The 19,247-nt window shown below is 39.9% G+C and overlaps 1 protein-coding gene across 2 annotated transcripts in view; it reads right to left on the minus strand.

Moving 5' to 3' along the window:
• The window catches only part of Cped1 (cadherin like and PC-esterase domain containing 1), a 280,079-nt gene that overhangs the window by 211,247 nt on the left and 49,585 nt on the right, over positions 1–19,247 (minus strand). For both annotated transcript variants that reach the window (XM_057776723.1, XM_057776730.1), the window contains one exon: positions 3,479–3,585. In XM_057776723.1, coding sequence (XP_057632706.1) covers positions 3,479–3,585 — 107 coding nt within the window. The remainder of the gene's footprint in view (positions 1–3,478; positions 3,586–19,247) is intronic.

Consider the following 19,247-nt stretch of genomic DNA (forward strand, 5'->3'; position numbering starts at 1 on the left):
AAGGGACAACCGAGACAAGTTGAAACTGTATCTAACAAGGGTATTAGACTGAGTCCTGGAACAGAGAAATGACATAAGGTTAAAAATATCTAAGTACTGTCTGTAATTCTGTGAATAGTTTGAATTGATGCTAATTTATTGTTCTTGATAAATGCATCATGTTTGTTTTGTCTGCTAAGCTTAGAGCAAGGTGAGTAAGGATACCTAGAGAAATACTATATTAATTCCATAATTTTCTGCATAGACATGTAATCTCAGAATACTAGACCCTGTACTTTTTAACACCCCCCCCCAGCACCCTCCTTCTATACATGCACCCAGCATCTCTGCTATGCTTCTTGGTTCTGCCTCATCACAAAATATCCTGTGACTTTCTTGCGAATTTAAAGATGGTGTCTAACTCCTTCATATTTTTACTAAAACACACCAAAGGATACAGATATTAATTGAGATGATATCTTTTAGGTGATGTGTGATAGAGCAAGAGTTTGTCCTGAAGACCTTGGTCCTCAGGGTTTCTCAGCTTTGACACTATATTTGGCTTCATTACTCTTAGGTGTGAACGTTACCAGTATTTAGCAGCATCCTTGGCTTTGACCAATAGGTGACCATAGCACATTTTTCTCCTGATTGTGACAAACTGAAAAGATATTGTCAGGGAGACAAAGCCCCCCCCCCCTTATTGAAAATCGCAGAGCTTGAGAACACTGAGAAAGGGTATTAAGGAAGGTAGAAAAAGAAGGAGGAGGAGGAGAAGGACAAGGACAAGGAGAAAAAGGAGGAGAAGGGAAGAGGGAGAGAAGAAGAGGAAGAGGGGGGAAAGATGAAGGAGAGGAAGGTATGTGATAGAAACCAGCATAGGTGTTTAGAGAAAGACAGTTTGCTACTTGGTATGATCCTGGAGCTAAACGGAGGTGAGAGAAGGGTACTATTGGGCAGACTCTGGGTACAGAGAATGCCTGACAGCTAATTGTGTTAAGTACTTACTGTTCTTTCTCTAGACCCCCACTCCTGCTGTTTCCAGCAGGCTAATTTTTATGGATGACATCACAAAGATGCTTGCTTCCTGACTAACTGTTGTGTTGGACCAATGGGAGCAATGAAAGAGGATCTGAAGGGCAGGAGGAGAGCGGTTTTGTTTCTCACCCTCTCTGCAGGCCTGTGGTAGGGTACAGAGACAACAACTGCCTACCCTCCGGTCAAGCTGATGTCTTGGCTCTCAGTAGCTCAGGGGTGAGCCCTTCCTTCTGTATACCTCTTTGTGACCAGGAGGGGTAAGAATATTTGGCTCTTGCTAGTTCCTAGGAGCCCTGGCATCTTTTTCTTGTTAGCGTTTCTTTCCCTCCCCTTGGTTCTTTTATTAGCTTCTCTGCAGACTATTTCAGGGTTATGTACTTATTTTGTGTGTTTGTTCGGAAAGGAGAGTGAGGGTGTGAAAATGAAGGACAGATTATAATCTAAGAGGGGAATGAGTACTTGGTCATATTATAACTGACTGGACATAATGGCTAAGGAGCTTGGGTTTAAGGCATCAGTGGGGCATCAAGGCCAGGTGGAGAGGCATGCACAAGTCTCAAGCCTGGGAGACTGCTCTGAAGGTTAGGTGCAGACTTGAGAATCTTTAAGGATAAAGGGTAGTTGAGATTTGGGTAGTGGTGTCATAAAGCATAAGGTGAGAGAGTGTGGTGAAAACAGACATGGAATGGCTGTGATTAGAGATAGTGCTAGGGATCTCAGGCCGGTGAAAGAAAAGAAAGAAAGAGGGGGAGTGGAAGAGGAGGGGACAGAGGGGGAAGCTGGTAAAGAAGAAGTAAGAGGAGGGGAAAGGAGGAATGTAAAGAAGAAATGACTCCGATATACAAAGGTCTCCACACTGGGGCAGGAGTGGGCGGTGCTGGGACAGGAAATCTTTTGCAAATTTTAGGCCAAGTCTAGACTGCATAGTGAGTTCAAGACCAAACTTTGGCTTTTTAAAAACAAAACCCTAACACACGAAAAGAAAGTTCTCAGCCTAAAAGTCAAAGAAGTAAAAAGTTACAAGAAAAAAAATGAGAAGAAAAATGAGCTTGTTTAGCCTGTCTGTGCCACTGCGTCATTAGGGTAGGCACTGCAGCTTCAGTCAGGAGATAAAAACCAGCTGGGTTTTTTCCCTTTCCTCCCAGACTTGTCACAAGTATCAACAATACCTAACTCATCTAGTATAATGACTGGCACACTGGGCAAGTTTTCGTCTCATCTTCACTTATGACGTTCACATACTGTAGACAGTAAATACTGAACTTCAGTTTTAAGTTGAGAAAGTAATTACATTTTTTTTTTGCAATTTAATATGATGTTCTAGTTCTGTTTCTGTTGCTGTGATAAAACTCTCCAAGCAAAAGCAACCATGGGAGGAAAGTGTTTATTTCAATTTATACTTCTGGGTCACTTTCTGGAGAAAGCAGGACAAGAGGAGCTTGGAGCAGAAACCATGAAGAAATGCTGTTGCTTGCTGGTTAACTCTCTAACTAGCTCATGGGCTTATGCTCAGATAGCTTTCTAATATATCTCATGACCATCTGCCTAGTGATTTTGCAGCCTATAGCCTGTAGGGCTTGGACCGCCTTTATAATTTACTATTCAAAATAATCCCTCGCAGACATGCACACAGGCCAATCTGACCCAGACAATCCTTCACTCAAGTCTTTTCTCTTAGGGGACTGTGGGTTGATTCACCATGGCAATTAAAGCTCACTAGGGCATATGCTAAGTTTGAAAAGGTCAGTACAATGATATAGGAAATATTTTTCTACTATGAATCATTGAATTGAGGATAAGCACCATGCAATAAGCTACATAATTCTAGGTAAAGTTTGTGCTTTATTGAGTTAAAAAAAAACTATTAAGAGCTCAAGCTGGAGATTATATTAAAAACAACACAAAATTTGTTTCTAATTATAAGATGAATTATAAGGCATGGAATTACATGTTGTATCTTCAATGCCCCCAGAGTCATAGAGTAAAGGGTTAGTCAGTGGCTTGTTTGTTATGGGAACCTGGTGAAATCTTTGGGAAGTCTGGCTTCACTCGAGGAAGTTAGACCACTGGAACAAGCTGCTGAAGGAAATATTGGGAACCTGGTCATTTCCTTCCTCAGTCTCCTTGCTTCCTGGATACCACAAGGTGAACAATTTTCTTCACCACACACTCACTTTGTGATGTATAGCCTCACCATTAGCTCAAGGTCAGCAAGGCCAAACAACCATGGCTTTACGCTCTGAAACTGTGAGTCAATTTTATAATACAGAGGTAGATTTTCCCTCTTTATATGCTGGTTTGACAGAAAGCCAACTAACTCTTTATGAAACTTTTCCCAAAGATAAAGTGGTTCCATTTTTTTTTCAAGAATTAAAAACAACAATATATAGGCCTAAAAAGTTCCCTTTTAATAATATCCATAGGATTGATAAAAATGTCTTTATACTTCGACAGTGTTTACCTTTTGATGTAGACTTAGTCGACACATGTGCTCCCTGGGTATGCAGGGTTTCCCACTGGCTTCTCTGGAAGGCAGGCAAATGAACACATCCCAGGAGTTCAGATCACCTAAAAACATAACAACATTTAGCTCCTTCCAGTAAGAAATGTAATTATTTAAACTCTAAAACACAAGTGACAGTGTTTACAGCAAAATGCTAACACTCAGAAGAACTAAAATTCAACTTGGTCTAATTCAAAAGCTTACCATTTTATTTTTAACATTGTAATCTAGAGAAAATTCAGGTATGAAATATTTATAAATTTTTTTGCAAGCTAAATTTAGAATATATATACATATATATAATATCTTGTTATTTTTTAAAAGTTCATAAGACTTCTTACAAAGAAGAATATGCTAGACAGAAAGTAAAATTAATAAAAATTTCAAAGGTTTCATAAAAAATGAATCTTTGGTCTAGTTACAGATACTGGAGTGGAGTTGAAAATTCAGAACATGACGTGAAGTGAAGTAACTAATATTTCAGCTTTTACCAAGGACAAAATCCTTTGCCAATAAGTCACACAAGCCTGCCACAATAGCTTGTCAACTTAGAAGAGTGAATTCTGGTTAACGGATTATTATTTATGGGCATATGTAAATTGGTTTTCATTTATTCTTCTGTGTGTATTTGTGCGCATGTGTGTTATATATGTCTGTGGCACTAATACAGGAGATGGGGGCAGGGCTTCCTTCTCCATAACATTCCACCTTATTCAGGCTCTCACACTGAACCTGGAGCTGTGCCCACTGCCTGAAAGTCTTAATTGTCCTCCTGTCTCTTCCAACACAACACTGCTTTACAATCATGAGTGGCCACCTCCCACTTTCTTTCTGTTAAAGAGTGTGGGTACTGGGGTCATCAGAACTCAGGTCCTCTCGCTTGCATGCAAGGTGTTCTTGTCACTGAGCCATTTCTCCGGCCCATTCATTTCTTCCTTTCTTTCCATTTTTTTTTATATCGGCATGCCTTACATGGAATTGGTACTTTACAAATAATTGTTGAATGAAGAATCCCTGTTGGAATAGGAAATACATCACCTCTGAGAGGAAAACAAACAAATATAAGAAATGTATTTCAATTGTTAATGTAATAACAAAACAAGTACATCCAGAGAGTCAAGATGGAGTGGGGCACAATAAACAAGCTAACATAGTTTGAGAAATTTTCGCAACATTTTGTTTGGAAAATTAGTTTTAAAAATACTTTCTGTGCACATTGTCTTCGTTGTGAATCATGAGACAAACACAGATGTCACTGCTTGTCTCCTCCATCACCCCTAATGGCTTCTAAACAGCTTAGGGAGGCCACCAGCTTCTTTAAAGTCCTCTCCTCTCATTTTTCCCTCAGGAGAATTTCTCATGTAGAAACATGGCGCTTCCAAAGAAAGGCCGGACAAATAAAAGAACTAATAAGGGAGAAGAATCTATAATTAGTAGTGAAATTTCACTCTTTGCCAACCAAGTACTTTTCATTTGACAAGCCCTGTGCCTTCTGGACTATGTTTTATGGTTTGGGCTGTCTTATTGCCAGAAGGGAAAACTTCCTGGCAAACAAAGTGATCTAAACAACCAAAGTCAAGCTCATCCCACAACTGTTCTGTTGGCGTGTTCATGAAGATACTGGAAGAGAGCACAGCTGATCAAAGGGGCAGGGGTGAATTCAGCAGATGAGCTGGGACAGAGAAGCTCATCCGTGCAACAGCAAGCCAGCCTCAGGCTTGGAAGATGGAGACACTGTCTGCACATCCCCTCACTTTGAAGACAATTTCAGAGCAATTCCTGGAACTAAACCCAAGTACAGCGCAATGCTTCTAATCCTCTGTTTTGAACAAGGCAGTGGGCTTTGTCAGCCAACATCTTTTGATTTGAATTCTAAGAGAAATATAATGTGTTTTTTATTTCATGTCTAGTTCAGGAAATGGTGAAACCCTAGGAAGAAAAAGCCTTCTGTCATAAGATCCCCAAATAAATATTTTAAGAAGATAAGGATATGCAAAGAGAGAGGGATTTCAAAGTAAGAACTGCATTGTTTGGTTCTTAAAACCAGAGTGTATTCTGAGTTCCTCTGAGCTGTGTCTCCTTTCACTTTGGCAACTTCTAGAGTTGGTAGAAAGAAACACATTTCAGTCATAAACGTTTAAAATTGAGAAACATTTAAATAATTCAAAGGAACTCATTAAGAACTTTCAATGAGCAGAATTTTGCCCTGGGTATGTGGAAGAAAATAGAAAGAAAAAAGAAAAAGCCAGGCAGTCAGTGCCCTCATCTCTCTATCTGAAGGATCTAAAGCATTAAAAAGATTTGAGGATAACTTACAAAATATCACACAGTCTCTTGGCATTCGTAAGGTGACCCTTCATCTCCCCAAAATATTCAATTAATATTTCAACTTAAAAATTAATAATTCAAAAAAGGCTCCTAGCCCTTCAACGTTCTTTTAAAATGAAGTAAAATATAACAGCAATTTCAAGAGATGTCTTCATATACGTCCTCCCTAATTATCGCTACCTAAGCCAAAAGAGTACTTACTGTTTCCATTCAAAATTCCTTTCCTTAGCTGAGCTCGATGCCAACCTCCCAAATCTCTACAGCTTAAATATTTAGTATTTCTCGACATTTCTTTCTCTTGTTTCGGAAGTCAGCTCCCCCCTCCAGTTTTTGCTACCCTCCCTGACTTTACGACTCCAAGTGTTAGTTGTTTTAGGAGACAATACATGTTCAAATTTGGCCACAGACACTCAGGAGCCAGGTTGAAAATAGGAACTTTTATTACAGAGCAAAGGATATTTATTCTTAGTTTTGGAGCATTTCAGGTACAAATTCATAACTTAGTAGCATTCCAAACTAGTGCACTATTTGGGGGCCCTGGTGACCACCATCCTCTAGAGGACAGTATAACCTACTGCAGATACAAGCACAACATTTAGAGCAGAGCTCACAAGTGGGAGGCATGGGGGCACATGCCCAGTCCTTGAATAGATTGTGCTTGCCCAGGACAATAGGTACATACTTGTCAAATGCAAATGTCAGCAGACTCACACTTGAAAAACCAGATTTTAGCCACTTTTGGAAACCCTAGTAACATTAGGTCTACATCTTGCAAGGCATCCAAGACTTTGGGGAGGTGCCCAGGAGTCCTCCACATGGCTCTAAGGCTGTCTTCCTCTGCATCTAGCTCCAGTAGTTTTAGCTCTGCTGTTATAAAATACTGGTGATGGAGGGAAGGGCCGCTTGTTGGTTCCCTGCCACTTAGCCCGGAAATAATCACACAGAAACCATACTAATTAAATCACTGCTTGGTCCATTAGCTCTAGCTTCTTATTAACTAACTCTTACATATTAATTTAACCCATATCCATTAATGTGTGTATCACTACATGGTTGTGGCTTACCAGCTAAAGTTCTCGGCTCCATCACCTCTCTCTAACTCTGCCTTCCTCCTCCTATGCTATAGGCCAAGTTAGTTTCTTTAATCATTAACCAATAAAAGCAACATATAGACAGAAGGACCTCCCACACCGTACTGGTATGTCATATTCCAGTAATCATCATTTGACAAACTGATGGTCATGTTTTAACTTTTAATGAATTAAATATGTTCATTAGCTAAGTTGGTTTAATTGAAAGATCTTAGGGACACTGATATTTGGTCAGTTGGTGGTAGTCCTTAGTAAATTTGATGGTTCCTTGGGTTGTTGCCTAAAAGAAAATTAGACTCTATGTGGTTTAGCATACTAAATTGGAATATGGGTTTCAAATCCACAATGAATATATAAGCTATAGTAGTGTGGTGGTTTCAACAAGAATGGCCCTCAGAAGCTCATACGTTTAAATATCTAGTTCCCAGTTGGTGTAACTGCTTGGGAAGATGAGGGGTGTTTCCTTGTTGATGGAGGTGGCTCACCGTGGGCAGGCTTGGAAGATTCAAAAGACTGTGTCATTCCCAGTGTTCTCTCTCTGCCTCATACTTGTGTCTCAAGATGTGAGCTCTCAGTTGTTCTTAGCACCACGCTTTTACTTTTGTGCCATAGACTCTAACATCCTGAAACAGTAAGCCCAGTTAAATGCTTTCTCTTATAAGTTGTCTTGGTTATGGTGTCTTATCACAGCAACAGAGAAGTAGCTATGAAAGGCAGCAATAAACAAGGATGCAAACAGCTGAAAATTGTTCTAAGATTTATTTATTATTATTTCTCTCTCTCTCTCTCTGTGTGTGTGTGTGTGTGTGTGTGTGTGCATGTGTGTATGTGCGTGTGTGTGTGCGTGTGTGTGTGTATATACATACACATGTGGGCAGATGCCCTCAAAAGTCAGGAGCATACATGGGACTCCCCAGGAGCTGGAGTCATAACTCTTCATACACTGTCTAGCATGGGTTCTTAGAACTAAACTCTGGTTCTCTACAAGAGTAGGAAGCATTTTAGCTGCTGAGCCATTTCTTCCTAGCCCCAACAGCTAGGAATTCTTAAGTACCCTAATGCTCCTCATATTGTTCCGAATGTTTGTATTAATAATTTTTCACCCAGGACCCCACACTGGATATGGATGTTCTGAGAAGCACAGAAGGACTAAGTAATTTGCCCAACATCTTCCATCTGGCTAATAGACCTGAGTGCTGGAAGTCTAGGTCTAAAGACCATGTTCTTGACACCATTGGCCCCTCAAAACACAGGGAAACAACAGAGAGACGTCGCTTCTGATGCCACATACCTTTTAATTTATATTTTACTTATGACAACTTTGTAGGCTAGAAACAAGTATTGTACAAACTTTAGAAGTAAAGACAGACAGACAGACACTCAAAATAAACAGACAAGTAAAACAACAACCACAACAAAATATTATCTAGCTTTGGTCTTTTTTAGTTACTACCTAGAATGTCTATTTCCCTTTAGGAACTTGAAGGAAAAAATGACTATAGTAGGTATAATCAGGCAACCCTAGGTGTTCACAGGGTGCTAAGCCCTTTATTAACAATGCTGCTGGCAACTGGAGACTGTTAAATATGGAAGAAACATGTCCTCAATCACACGTGTACTCAGCCATTGCAAGCAGTAACTTGGCTCCCACATACTTTCAAAACTAAATGTCAAAACGTTCCTTAGACTATTTTTTTGTAGGTGACTAATAATCTTTTTCCATCACAATGAAACCAAAGCCCCATGGCTTAAACTAACCAAAGTCTTAAGTAGAGAGGTCATAGGGGAAAGTTCTAGGGAAAAAAAAAAACAGGATGTGTATGTCCCATTCCCCAGCTCAAAATTGAGAAAACACGAACACTCAGCAGGCTTCTCCTCCCAACTGGCATGCTGGGGACTGCACTGCTCCCCACCACAGCAGGGTGTGCTGTGGAAGATCCAGTTGTTCCAAACAATTTGAGAAGAAAGTGTGAAGGTCCCCATTTATGAATTCACACATAAACAAACACTCTGTATAGTTTCCTTCCTCCTCAGAGCTTGCTCAGAAAGCAGTTGACATCTCAATTTTAAAAATGATTTTTAAATTTCACTTATTTATTTATTATTTATTAAACAAGCGTCTACCCTAAGGAATGAGTCTGCCTTTAGAACATTTCCATCTCCCACAGGCAGGCTGCCATGAAAAGCAAACAATTGTTTCCTGGTTCACAAATAGCTTCCTTCGTTGATAAAATCTGCAGGATCAGTAATATAATCCAGAGACTAGAGCTCTGTGAGATAATGCCATTCATTCTAGCACAATTTGTGTAAAAGCTGTTTATGCTCAAGGAAGGAGAACTCCACATACTGGAAACAACAGAATAAACAAAAACCCAAATAATACTACATCTATACCTGCTCTATTTTTCTTCACAACATTTACTACCTCTTGTTATATTATATAGTCACTTATTTTCTGTCTTCCCCATTTAATATTATTTGTTGGTCTGTCAGGCTTGGTTTGGTTTGGACTGATTTAGTTTTTTGAGAAAAGATATTACTATGTAGCCTTGGTGGGTTTTGAACTCTGATCTTTTGCCTGAGCCTCCCGAGTGCTGGGTTTACAGGCATATATCATTTCTCCCAGCATTTCCTCCTAATTTGAATACAAGCTCAAAGCTCAAGAGAGCAAAACTGAGCTTTATTTGTTGCTAGAATATCCATGTCTATCTAGTGGTTGTAATACAAAAAAATTATATGTTTGTTAAATATTTAAATAAGCAAATAACTGAATGTGTGCAGCAGAAAAGTAATTAGAACTCAATCAAAAGTCAACGTGTTTGCTAGATTAAATCTCAAGTATGGCAAAAATAAAATAAAGCATAAAATAAAGCAAAATTAAAAGCAAAGAGAGACCCAGACAGAGAGATGGCTAAGTAGGTAGAGTGCTTGTTCACTAAGCACTGTTTGGTTCCCTAGCATCCACATAAAAGCCAGGCAAAGCATCACACACCTATAATCCCAAGGGATTAAGAAGGAGACACATCCCTGGGGCTAATTAGACAGCAACCTTGCCAAATTGGTGAGTTCTAGGGTCAATAACAGATCCTATTTCAAAAAGTAAGGTAGGGAGTCTTGAGGAAGACACCCACCATTGAACTCTGGCTTCCAAATGCATACATGAACACACACTGAGATGCATACACACTCATACCCGGATGAACATCCACAGCCGTATTTACCATACAAAAGTAGGAAGAAAAGGAGGGCAGGTGGACAGGTGGCAGGCAGGAAAGAAGGAAGGGAAGAAGAAAAGAAGGAAGGAAGAAAGGAGGGAGTAAAAGAAGAAAAGGCTACCTTTTCTTAAAAATGGAAAACTGAGAGAAAAGCACTAGTCCTTGGAAGACACACTAATGAATATTTTTTTGTTCTTAGCTACTATGGATTAAAGAAGACAAGCTAAAAATGAAAGAGAGGGTTAACCAATTCCAAATGCCTTACGTATAGAAAACTCTTCTTCCAGCACTCAGGAAAACAGACTCACATTCTATGGCTTAGAAAGCAGATTCATTCCTCAGTGTCTAGGGAAGCAGTTCTCAACGTGCAGGACATGTTGTGGGATAATCTTTTTGTATGCTGTGAAGATATATCTTGGCCAAGGGACCTTCTTATTGATTTAATAAAGAACTGAATGACCAATAGCTAGGCAGGCAAAAATAGGCGGATTTCCCAGGAGAGAAAGGAAGAAGCAGAATCTAGGCATGGGATTTCAACAGCAGACTAGGAAGAAGTCAGACGTGCCATACTGAGAAAAGGTAGAAGCCACGTGGCAGAACCTAGATTAATAGAAGCAGGTTAACCTGAGTTATAAGAGATAGTTGGAAACAAGCCTACACCAAATGTCAAGCTTTCATAATTAATAATAAGTCTCCGCATTCTTATTTGCAAGCGGGTGGTCCAAGAATGTCCAACAAGAACACTGGCTACAGGGTAACTGCCCCTTTGAGAGGTGTAACAGCTCTTTGACAGAGGTTGCCTACGCAAGGGGAAAACACAGACATTTACAATATAATTCATAACAGTAGCAATTATGAAGTAGAAACGAAAATAATTCTATAGTTGGGGTCCCCACAACATAAGGAACTGTATTGAAGGGTCACAGCATGAGAAAGGTGGAGAACCACTCGGTCTAGGGTACCTAGCCACCAGAACCAAGCCTCATTCCTCATTCACACTGTTCAGCTACAGTCTTCCCTGAGAACATGACTAGAACATTTTGTAAAGTTGGTTTTCCTTTAGGGTGAAGTACTACAGATATTTGATTTAGTTCTGTGGATTATTCTTGGCCAATTTTGTGTGTGTGTGTGTGTGTGTGTGTTTAGTTTTTTCATTCTGAGCTAGGGGTAAACTGGGAATGCTGCGCATGTGGACACGTCCTTCTACTGTGCGTGTGGACACGTCCTTCACTGAGCGTGTGGACACGTCCTTCGCTGCGCGTGTGGACACGTCCTTCGCTGCACGTGTGGACACAACCTTCACCCCAGCGCTGCACTCCTAACCCAAGATGGCTGCCTTTTAAATACTTATATCTCTTTATAATACGTGAAACTAATTCACCATTCTCTCTGAATTGCTCTTCTTTTTTAGAACTAAGCTGTAAAATTCTCACTAAATATCAGAATCTTACTTGCTCTGTTTCTATCCAATCCTGATGATGACATTACACTCACAGGCCCATTTAAAATTTGTCAATAAATTTGGTTCTATACTTGATTCCATCTCAGTATTGATTATGTGCAAATATCTATATCTTCTCTCCAATCTCTCAAGCTACATAAACCAATTCTCTTTTTTAAACACTCAACCTCATTTATCTGCAGATCAGTGAGCATGTCTCCCATGATTAACCTTACTCAGTGCCACTCACAGAGAAGAGCTATTTATCTTACAGCTTCTAACCCAGACTTTGTAGATACTGGCAGGTGTTTCTGGGGTAAAGATTTCAGCATTTAGCATTAATTTTAAGGCAGACACTTGAACAGGAGTTTGTCATCCTTAACAAATTGTATAATATGATTGCAAAATCTAATCCAGTCTGGTTTTTCACGCCAGGAGTCTGGCCATAGGTGTTTGCTCTGACTCCGTATCTCTTCAGAGCAGATGCTGGAACCCCTGTGTCTCAGAATGGAATTCCCAAAGCATTCCCTCCCTGCTGCTCTTAGCCTTCCTCAGATACCCACCCTGTGGGATGCTGTGAGGAAGACCAAGGAGACTGTTTCTGGAAACAGTTCTGAGTTCCCAGAATTCTTCAGAAGCTCGGTGAAGTAACGTTATTTTCATATTCTGCGAAACAGAATCTTCCTACTATGTAGAAATTTAACACAAAAAGCAGGTGTGATTACCTGCAAGAAACTCCTTAAGAAGAGGTTGCTTCAACAGGCTTGATACTGTTCCCTCCATAATGTTTTAATATGCCTGTGTCATTTATTAATCTTTATTTGATCTATAATTAGTGGCATGCATAAGTTCTGTCCGAGATAAGACTTTTTCTCTTTAGCAAAATTTTGGACATTTAATATGCTTGCCAAACTAAAACACCTTAGCAGAAGTCAACATGGCAGCAATCTGAATTTTTTAAAAATGGAATACATGTCCTACCTAGAGATTGGTTTCCAATACCATTCCCTGATTTAAAAAAAAAAAAAAGGGATCAAGTTCATAGGAAACTGTCGATTTGGGGCTAGGGATGGAAGGAAAAGAAGTACATAAAATGAGCCTCAAGAACTGTAAATTCACAGGAAGTTCTTAGAAAGCCTAAAATCAAAGATCAAATGATAAAACAATAAAAAGTAGTACTGAATATCTCAAAGAGCCACTAGTGTCCATGACAACAAAACAAGTAAAATAATATTAGGTCATTCCCCCAATCCCTGTATGTTAATAAACAAGTAGGGATAGAAAAACAAATCTCCTGTAGAATTCTAGATAAACCAGATAGCTTTCACATCCTAAAAGCAGGGTATCACCCTGCATCTTGGTCTTAATTATTTTTCTATCACTGTGATAAAGCACCAATACCAAAGCAACCCATAGAAGGAAGGGTTTATTTTGGGCTTACAGTTCCAGAGGGAGAAGAGCCTGTAACCCTAACAGTGAGGAAGCATGACAGCAGACAGAAATGGTGCCTGATGCAGCAGCGGGGAGCTCCCATCTTGGATCAGAAACAGGAAGCTGAGAAAGCTTACTCAAAATGGACAAGTCTTTTGAAACCTCAAAGCCTACTCCAGTGATACGCTTCCTCCAGCAAAATCATACCTTCCAATCCTCCCTGAAACAGCCACCAACTGGAACCAAGTATTCAAATGCCCAAGAATTTTGGGGGACATCTCATTCAAACAGCACACTATTGCTTTTTATATATTATATATAGCAATATCTTTCCCAACAGCCCCATGTAGAAAGGGGAAGGAGAGGAAGATTTTACTGTGGGAGAACCTGACATGGGCTATCTCAGTAAGCTGAGCAGGGTCACCTCAGCAATAATGCATGATTGGGCATACCCTTTAGAGCATGGGATAAAGCATTTTCTTTGTGACCATTCTCCCTCAAACTAAACAGCCTATCTAATATTGAGCAAAGCATCAGTAAATTCCATTAAAGGGACCTCAAAAGAGCTCACCTGTTCTCAAAGCAGGCAAGGTAATAAGGGTAGAGGGAAGGAAATTCTGAGGACTCAGAATCAAGAGAAACATGGGGACATGTGATGACTAAATGTAATGTTAGAGGGGCAGCGGAAATAAAATGTGATCTGGTATTCTGGGTGGGACCTGAAGGCACATTTGACTAAAACTAAGAAAAATTTAAAAACTAAAGCTCAAGCTGTTTAAAAATTCCAAGCAACAACATCTCCAGAGGAAATAAGATGATAACTGTTAAGTTAGGCGGAAACTGTTTTAGTTTGACAGAAGCCCACCTATGCTAATGAGGAGGATGAGGGATAGACATGGGTGGGTAGGTTAAGGCAGGGACCATGACAGCAGCAAGTCCATTCTTGTCTGTGGCCAGAAGTGACTAGGCTAGAAGCCAGGGATGCCAGAAGGGAGTTTGGGATCACTATCTCCTTTCCCCTAAGTGAGCGCCAATGTCAGGAAGTTGCGTCTCAGGCTGTGACTTACACTGCTCTCGCCTGCTGAACACCTTTGGAACTGAATCTCCCGATTTCATGGCGGTAAGGGTTATATCTATTTCTCAATTTCAGCCCATCTCCGAAATGATTTTAGAGTCTCAACTCTTGAGGGAATGTCGCGATAGCCTTAGTGACTATTGAGGTTGTGTATCAGAGCTTTGTGGACAACTCCCTTGTAAATGTTCCATTATGGGAAAGCTAGTTCCTTCTGTTTAAAAGGATAGGATTCCACATCAAGCATGATGGTGTACACCTTTAATTCCAGCACTCCGGAGGCAGAGGTAGGTGGATCTCTATAAATTTGGGTTAACCTTGCTCTACATAGTGCATTTCAGGCCAACAAAGGCTACACAGTGAGACCCCAAAACCAAACAAGAATAGAATCAGCCTCTTGCTCTGGGTGGAGCTATGATATTCTCATCTACTCAGATAGTTACTATCCTCTCCTCCCTTAAGAGTCAATCTGGCTCACCCTGTCAATCACTTGGCCAAGAAACCACTCTTGAAGATACTAAAGCCATGTTAGGAAGGTAAGAAGATAACTATCCTCTTAATGAGATAATACAAATATCCTTCTCTGAAGTGTTTCCCCCTTGCAACTGCTTGCATCACTCCTGGCCATGTCCTATTTGCTTTCTGTTGCTATGATACATGCCATCACCAAAGCCTTCAGGAAGGAAAGGATTTATTTCAGCTGACAAACTCCAGTCCATCACTGAGGGAAACCAAGGCAGGGACCTGGAGGCAGGATTGAAGCAGAGATTACAGAGGAAGCTGCCTTCAGGCTTGCTCCTAACGACTTGCTCCACTTGCTTTTTAAGATAACCTGGGACACAAACCCAGGGTTGGCACTGCCCACAGTGAGCTGGGCCTTGCCACATCAATGATTCATCAAAAAACAGGTCCAATTTGATGTAGACTTTTCTTCAATTGAGCTTCCCTCTTCCCAGATGACTCCAGCTTGTGCTAAGTTGCCGTAATACTAATCAAAGTAAGGCAGTGCTGTTGAGCCTCCACCATGCGGTATCTACTTTTCTGAACCCTAACACTTCCTTTGCCTCCTTTTCTATCTCTTTTTCATCTGGAAACTTTGTAAAGCCTGGGCATGTCTTCTCCTCTGCTCTGGGCTACCTCACTTGTGTATCTAAAACGACTCCCCACCCCAAGGCTTTCCACCCATGACTACTCACAAACAGCAGGGGTTCTCCTTTTCTCCCTTAGTCTTCCTTCTCTGGGCATCTGGCAAGATTTACAGCTTGTCCACCTTTAGTTTTTCTCTAAATCACTAATAAAATTGTTGCCATGCTCCCTTTCGAGTCCATTTTTAAGTTATTTTATCAACAGTAGCAAGAACCTAAGCAGAAAACCCCAGTAATATTCATTGTATATTTCATAGCCGTGGACACTACGCATGGGATGCTACAAAAGCCATCTGCGCTCTGAAGCATTTTCCACACATGAGAAGTCCCAGTAGTTTTTAAGAAACAAGAAGATTGAAAATGGGTCTTTGGGAATTCAGGGCCTTTTCTTACTATGTTCATATTCTTTCTTTATACATGTATTACCCTTTCACCCTAACTTCAATTTTTCTGTGAAATTTTCTCCATTGCCTTAGTTATTGTTTCTCTGCTAATGAGTTTTAAATTCCCATTTCAGCTTCCTCATGTTACAGAGACTATTTTTCTTTGTGTTCCGTAATGTACACTGGGTTAAACAAGTACAACTCTGTCTTCATCATCATCATCATCGAGAGAGAGAGAGAGAGAGAGAGAGAGAGAGAAGCACATACCCCTTCCTCCCATCATCTTCATCATTCAAGGTGTAGCACTTTGTCCCACACACTCAGAAGGTCATCTTCAGCTTGGCATTCCTTTCATTCCCACTAGCCATTACCTTAAATTCCATCAATTCTAAATTAAATATCTCAAGTCTTTTCTGGGCCTTCCAAACCCTGCCTCAGTGTCTGAATCTGAGATCTCATCACCTCTGCAAAATCTTGCCCCTGTTCTTCCCACTAGTCACTGTTTATCTTTCTCTGATAGCACTTCCTGATTGGTACCAGAGTTACCCTCCCAACGCAGAACTCATCACCACCAGAACAGACACATTGGATTGTTTGGCAGAACACACAAGGCCCTGAACATCTGCCCAACCCTGTCTCTGACCTTCTTTTCCTAGTCTCGGCCCCTACATTTCCACCCTGACTTTTGCCACACACCCCCACAGATTGGCCCCTGAAGCATTAATAGACTCACAGTCCTCTCACAGGCAAGTCATGCCGCTGAATGCTCTTGATTTCCTGATTTGCTTAAGAAATCATTTCTTCCCTTCAAAAAAGTTTTTGGGGACAGTCTCACTGTGTACACCAGGCTCATCTTGAACTCGTTGTGTACCTCAAGCTTGCCTTGAATCAATTATGTGGTAAAGGGGTGCCTTGAACTTGTGGTGCTTTGCCTCAGCTTTCTGAGTAATGGGCATGTGCCAAGGTGCCCAGCTCAAGACATCATGCTGCTCGCGGTGTTTAACTGATGACACTCTCATTGATTTTCCACATCCAGAATTCATGATTCTGTATTGAAAAACATCATTTCTGCCTTGTAGACCACTGTAGATTTGAGAACATTGATGTATGCCTCTACCCAGTAATCCTTTGAAAGGTCTTACTTGTCTCTCCTGCTTATTTCGTTACCAACAACAATTATGGGACCTCCAATGTTCTTTTAATAGATACCTGTGTGTTGAATAAAGCGTGAATGTTTAGTGTAACTTATAAGATGTACACAGGCCTGACTATGGTAATGTCCTTTTTAAATTTTTTTTTTTTTACTTCAGTGATTGACATGCTTTTTGTGACAGACACTCCTTATACGAAATTCCACAGGACAGCAAAATGGGTCTTAGTTTATAATTAACATTGTGACATTTTCTTATATGATTCCTTCCTGCTCTATTTAAAGTTATTTTGCATGACTTCTTTAAGAGGCAATAAATAGAACCTAGTCTTATCTGTTTCAACTTGACCCAGTAATTTTCTGGGGACTGTGAGTACTCTGAGAGGGAAGTAGGAGTCATTGGTTCCTAATTGCTTCCAGGAATAATTCTATATTGATTCAGCACAGTGAGAAGTAAAGCTTGAGAAAATATAATTCAAAAACATGGCGAAAAGAACCAAGTGTGTCTGAGTGGCTTATTACTAAATGCTGTAGGAAGTATGGGGCGATTAACATCTCCTATCCAGACACATTTATTTCCAATCATCTTTGGAGTTTTCTCTTACCCAATTGTAGCACTCTTGTGAGGTTTAATAGGGAACATTCTATCTTCTACTCTCATATCAAGTAGTAAATAATCTAATAAGCTTGCTCAGGGTCATTTCAAAAGTTTAGGGGAAAGCATAAGTCTGAATAAATAAAATTCAACATTTAGGGAAATACTAGGATTAAATAGTTCCTACTCGATGTATCTAGAGTCCTGTCTTCAGATTTGCTAAGCTTTTTTTTGGTAGCATATACTTGTTTGTAAGTCGATGCAGACAGATGGACATTTTAGACCCAAGTGGTGAACATTCAGTGAACAAGGTAAGACAGCGTCTGTGTCTCATCAGCCTACCATCAAAGGCTTCTGAACAGAGAGACACAAGAGCAACCTGAAACGTACAGTATATACTTTCCTCGGCTCTGCCCCCAACCCCCATACACCTTCAGAAGACCTTGGTTCCACAGTAGGAGGAAACCCAAAAGTCATTCACTGGAGGTTTCAATTTAAGGAAGATGGGGGCCTCAGCTATTATGCTGCGTCTACATCCCTAAACTAGGGGCAGCAATGACCCACTCATCGACATGGCAAGTGAATCTGTGTACACAATGAAACATGATGGAGAGAAATCCATTCTCAGGAACAGCAGCAGTAGATCCCAAGTGGTAGGTACAACCTGGACACCATCCCAAGACTCGGCACCCAAAACTGGATATTTGAAACAGGGAGGAGAGGGAGGTTATCACCTAAGACACATGTCACGCACTTCACATTTTTTCAGAAACTGGCAATGCTCCCAGAAGCCAAGAGTATATCAGAAGTGTCTCCTGAGGCTAATAATTCTGTCATCTTTGAGATGAACAACACTCAACTCAATGCAAAACTATGCCAAGTACTATTAAAGTGGATTGTTCCAATGCATTAAGGAGCATATTATATCCAAAATATTTTAACAGAATTTTGCTAAGTCACAGTTTCACATTGTCTCTTAGCGTTAACTTTCTATGTTTACAGGGGTGCTCAGATCCCATTATACTGTTTTCCCCTTAAGCATTTATTACTAAAAATTTCTGTGCAATCCATTCCTCTGACTTATCACTATTTAAAATCATTTTCTTATTTCTTATAATGTTAATAGTTATACATAAATTTTGCAACTGTTTGATGCTTCAACTTTTACTATATATATATAACTTCTACTGTTTCTCTAGAACAAATTTATTTGCTCCAAAAGTATAAGTATTGTCAGTTTTATAGATAGGCCAGACAACTTTCTCAAAAAATTATTTTTCACGTCTCCACGGATAATGTATGAAAGCTGCTTTTCTCAGAATCCCCATCAGCCTTAGGTGATAGTGCCAGTTTTGGACTTTGTCTGTGCCAAGATTATAAAGTGTCATGCTACATTTTGAATTGTCTTTCCTGGCATTTTGTGATTCTCAGAACCTCTTTAATTTTGGCTTTTAGGTTAGCTTTTCTATGTATATCCAAATACTGATAAGTCTTACAAATAAAAACTTAGCTTTAAAAAATGACACAAGTATATAATATTGTTTAATTACTGCATAAATAATCTTCATAAAATAAAAATATGTGTCATTTTTAATGTTATCAGGTCTTATAAATGTGGTAACAGGTAAGACTTTAAACTCCTAGGGAACCAATACTGTATGTAAGTAGAAGTAAGATAGGAATCCACCAACCCAATAATTCCTTTAAACCTTCTAATATTCAAAATACAATACAAATATTATAGAAAAGCTGTATTTTATAGTAACAGAAGGAACAGTTTAAAGGCATAATCTAACCATGTAATAAACTAAAAGGAAGGATATGGGTACTTTCTTTATACCTTCTGAGAAGAGTATGACATGATTTAAGATTTCAT

The sequence above is a fragment of the Chionomys nivalis genome, chromosome 1, assembly GCF_950005125.1.
Source record: "Chionomys nivalis chromosome 1, mChiNiv1.1, whole genome shotgun sequence".
Classification (NCBI taxonomy): Eukaryota; Metazoa; Chordata; class Mammalia; order Rodentia; family Cricetidae; genus Chionomys; species Chionomys nivalis.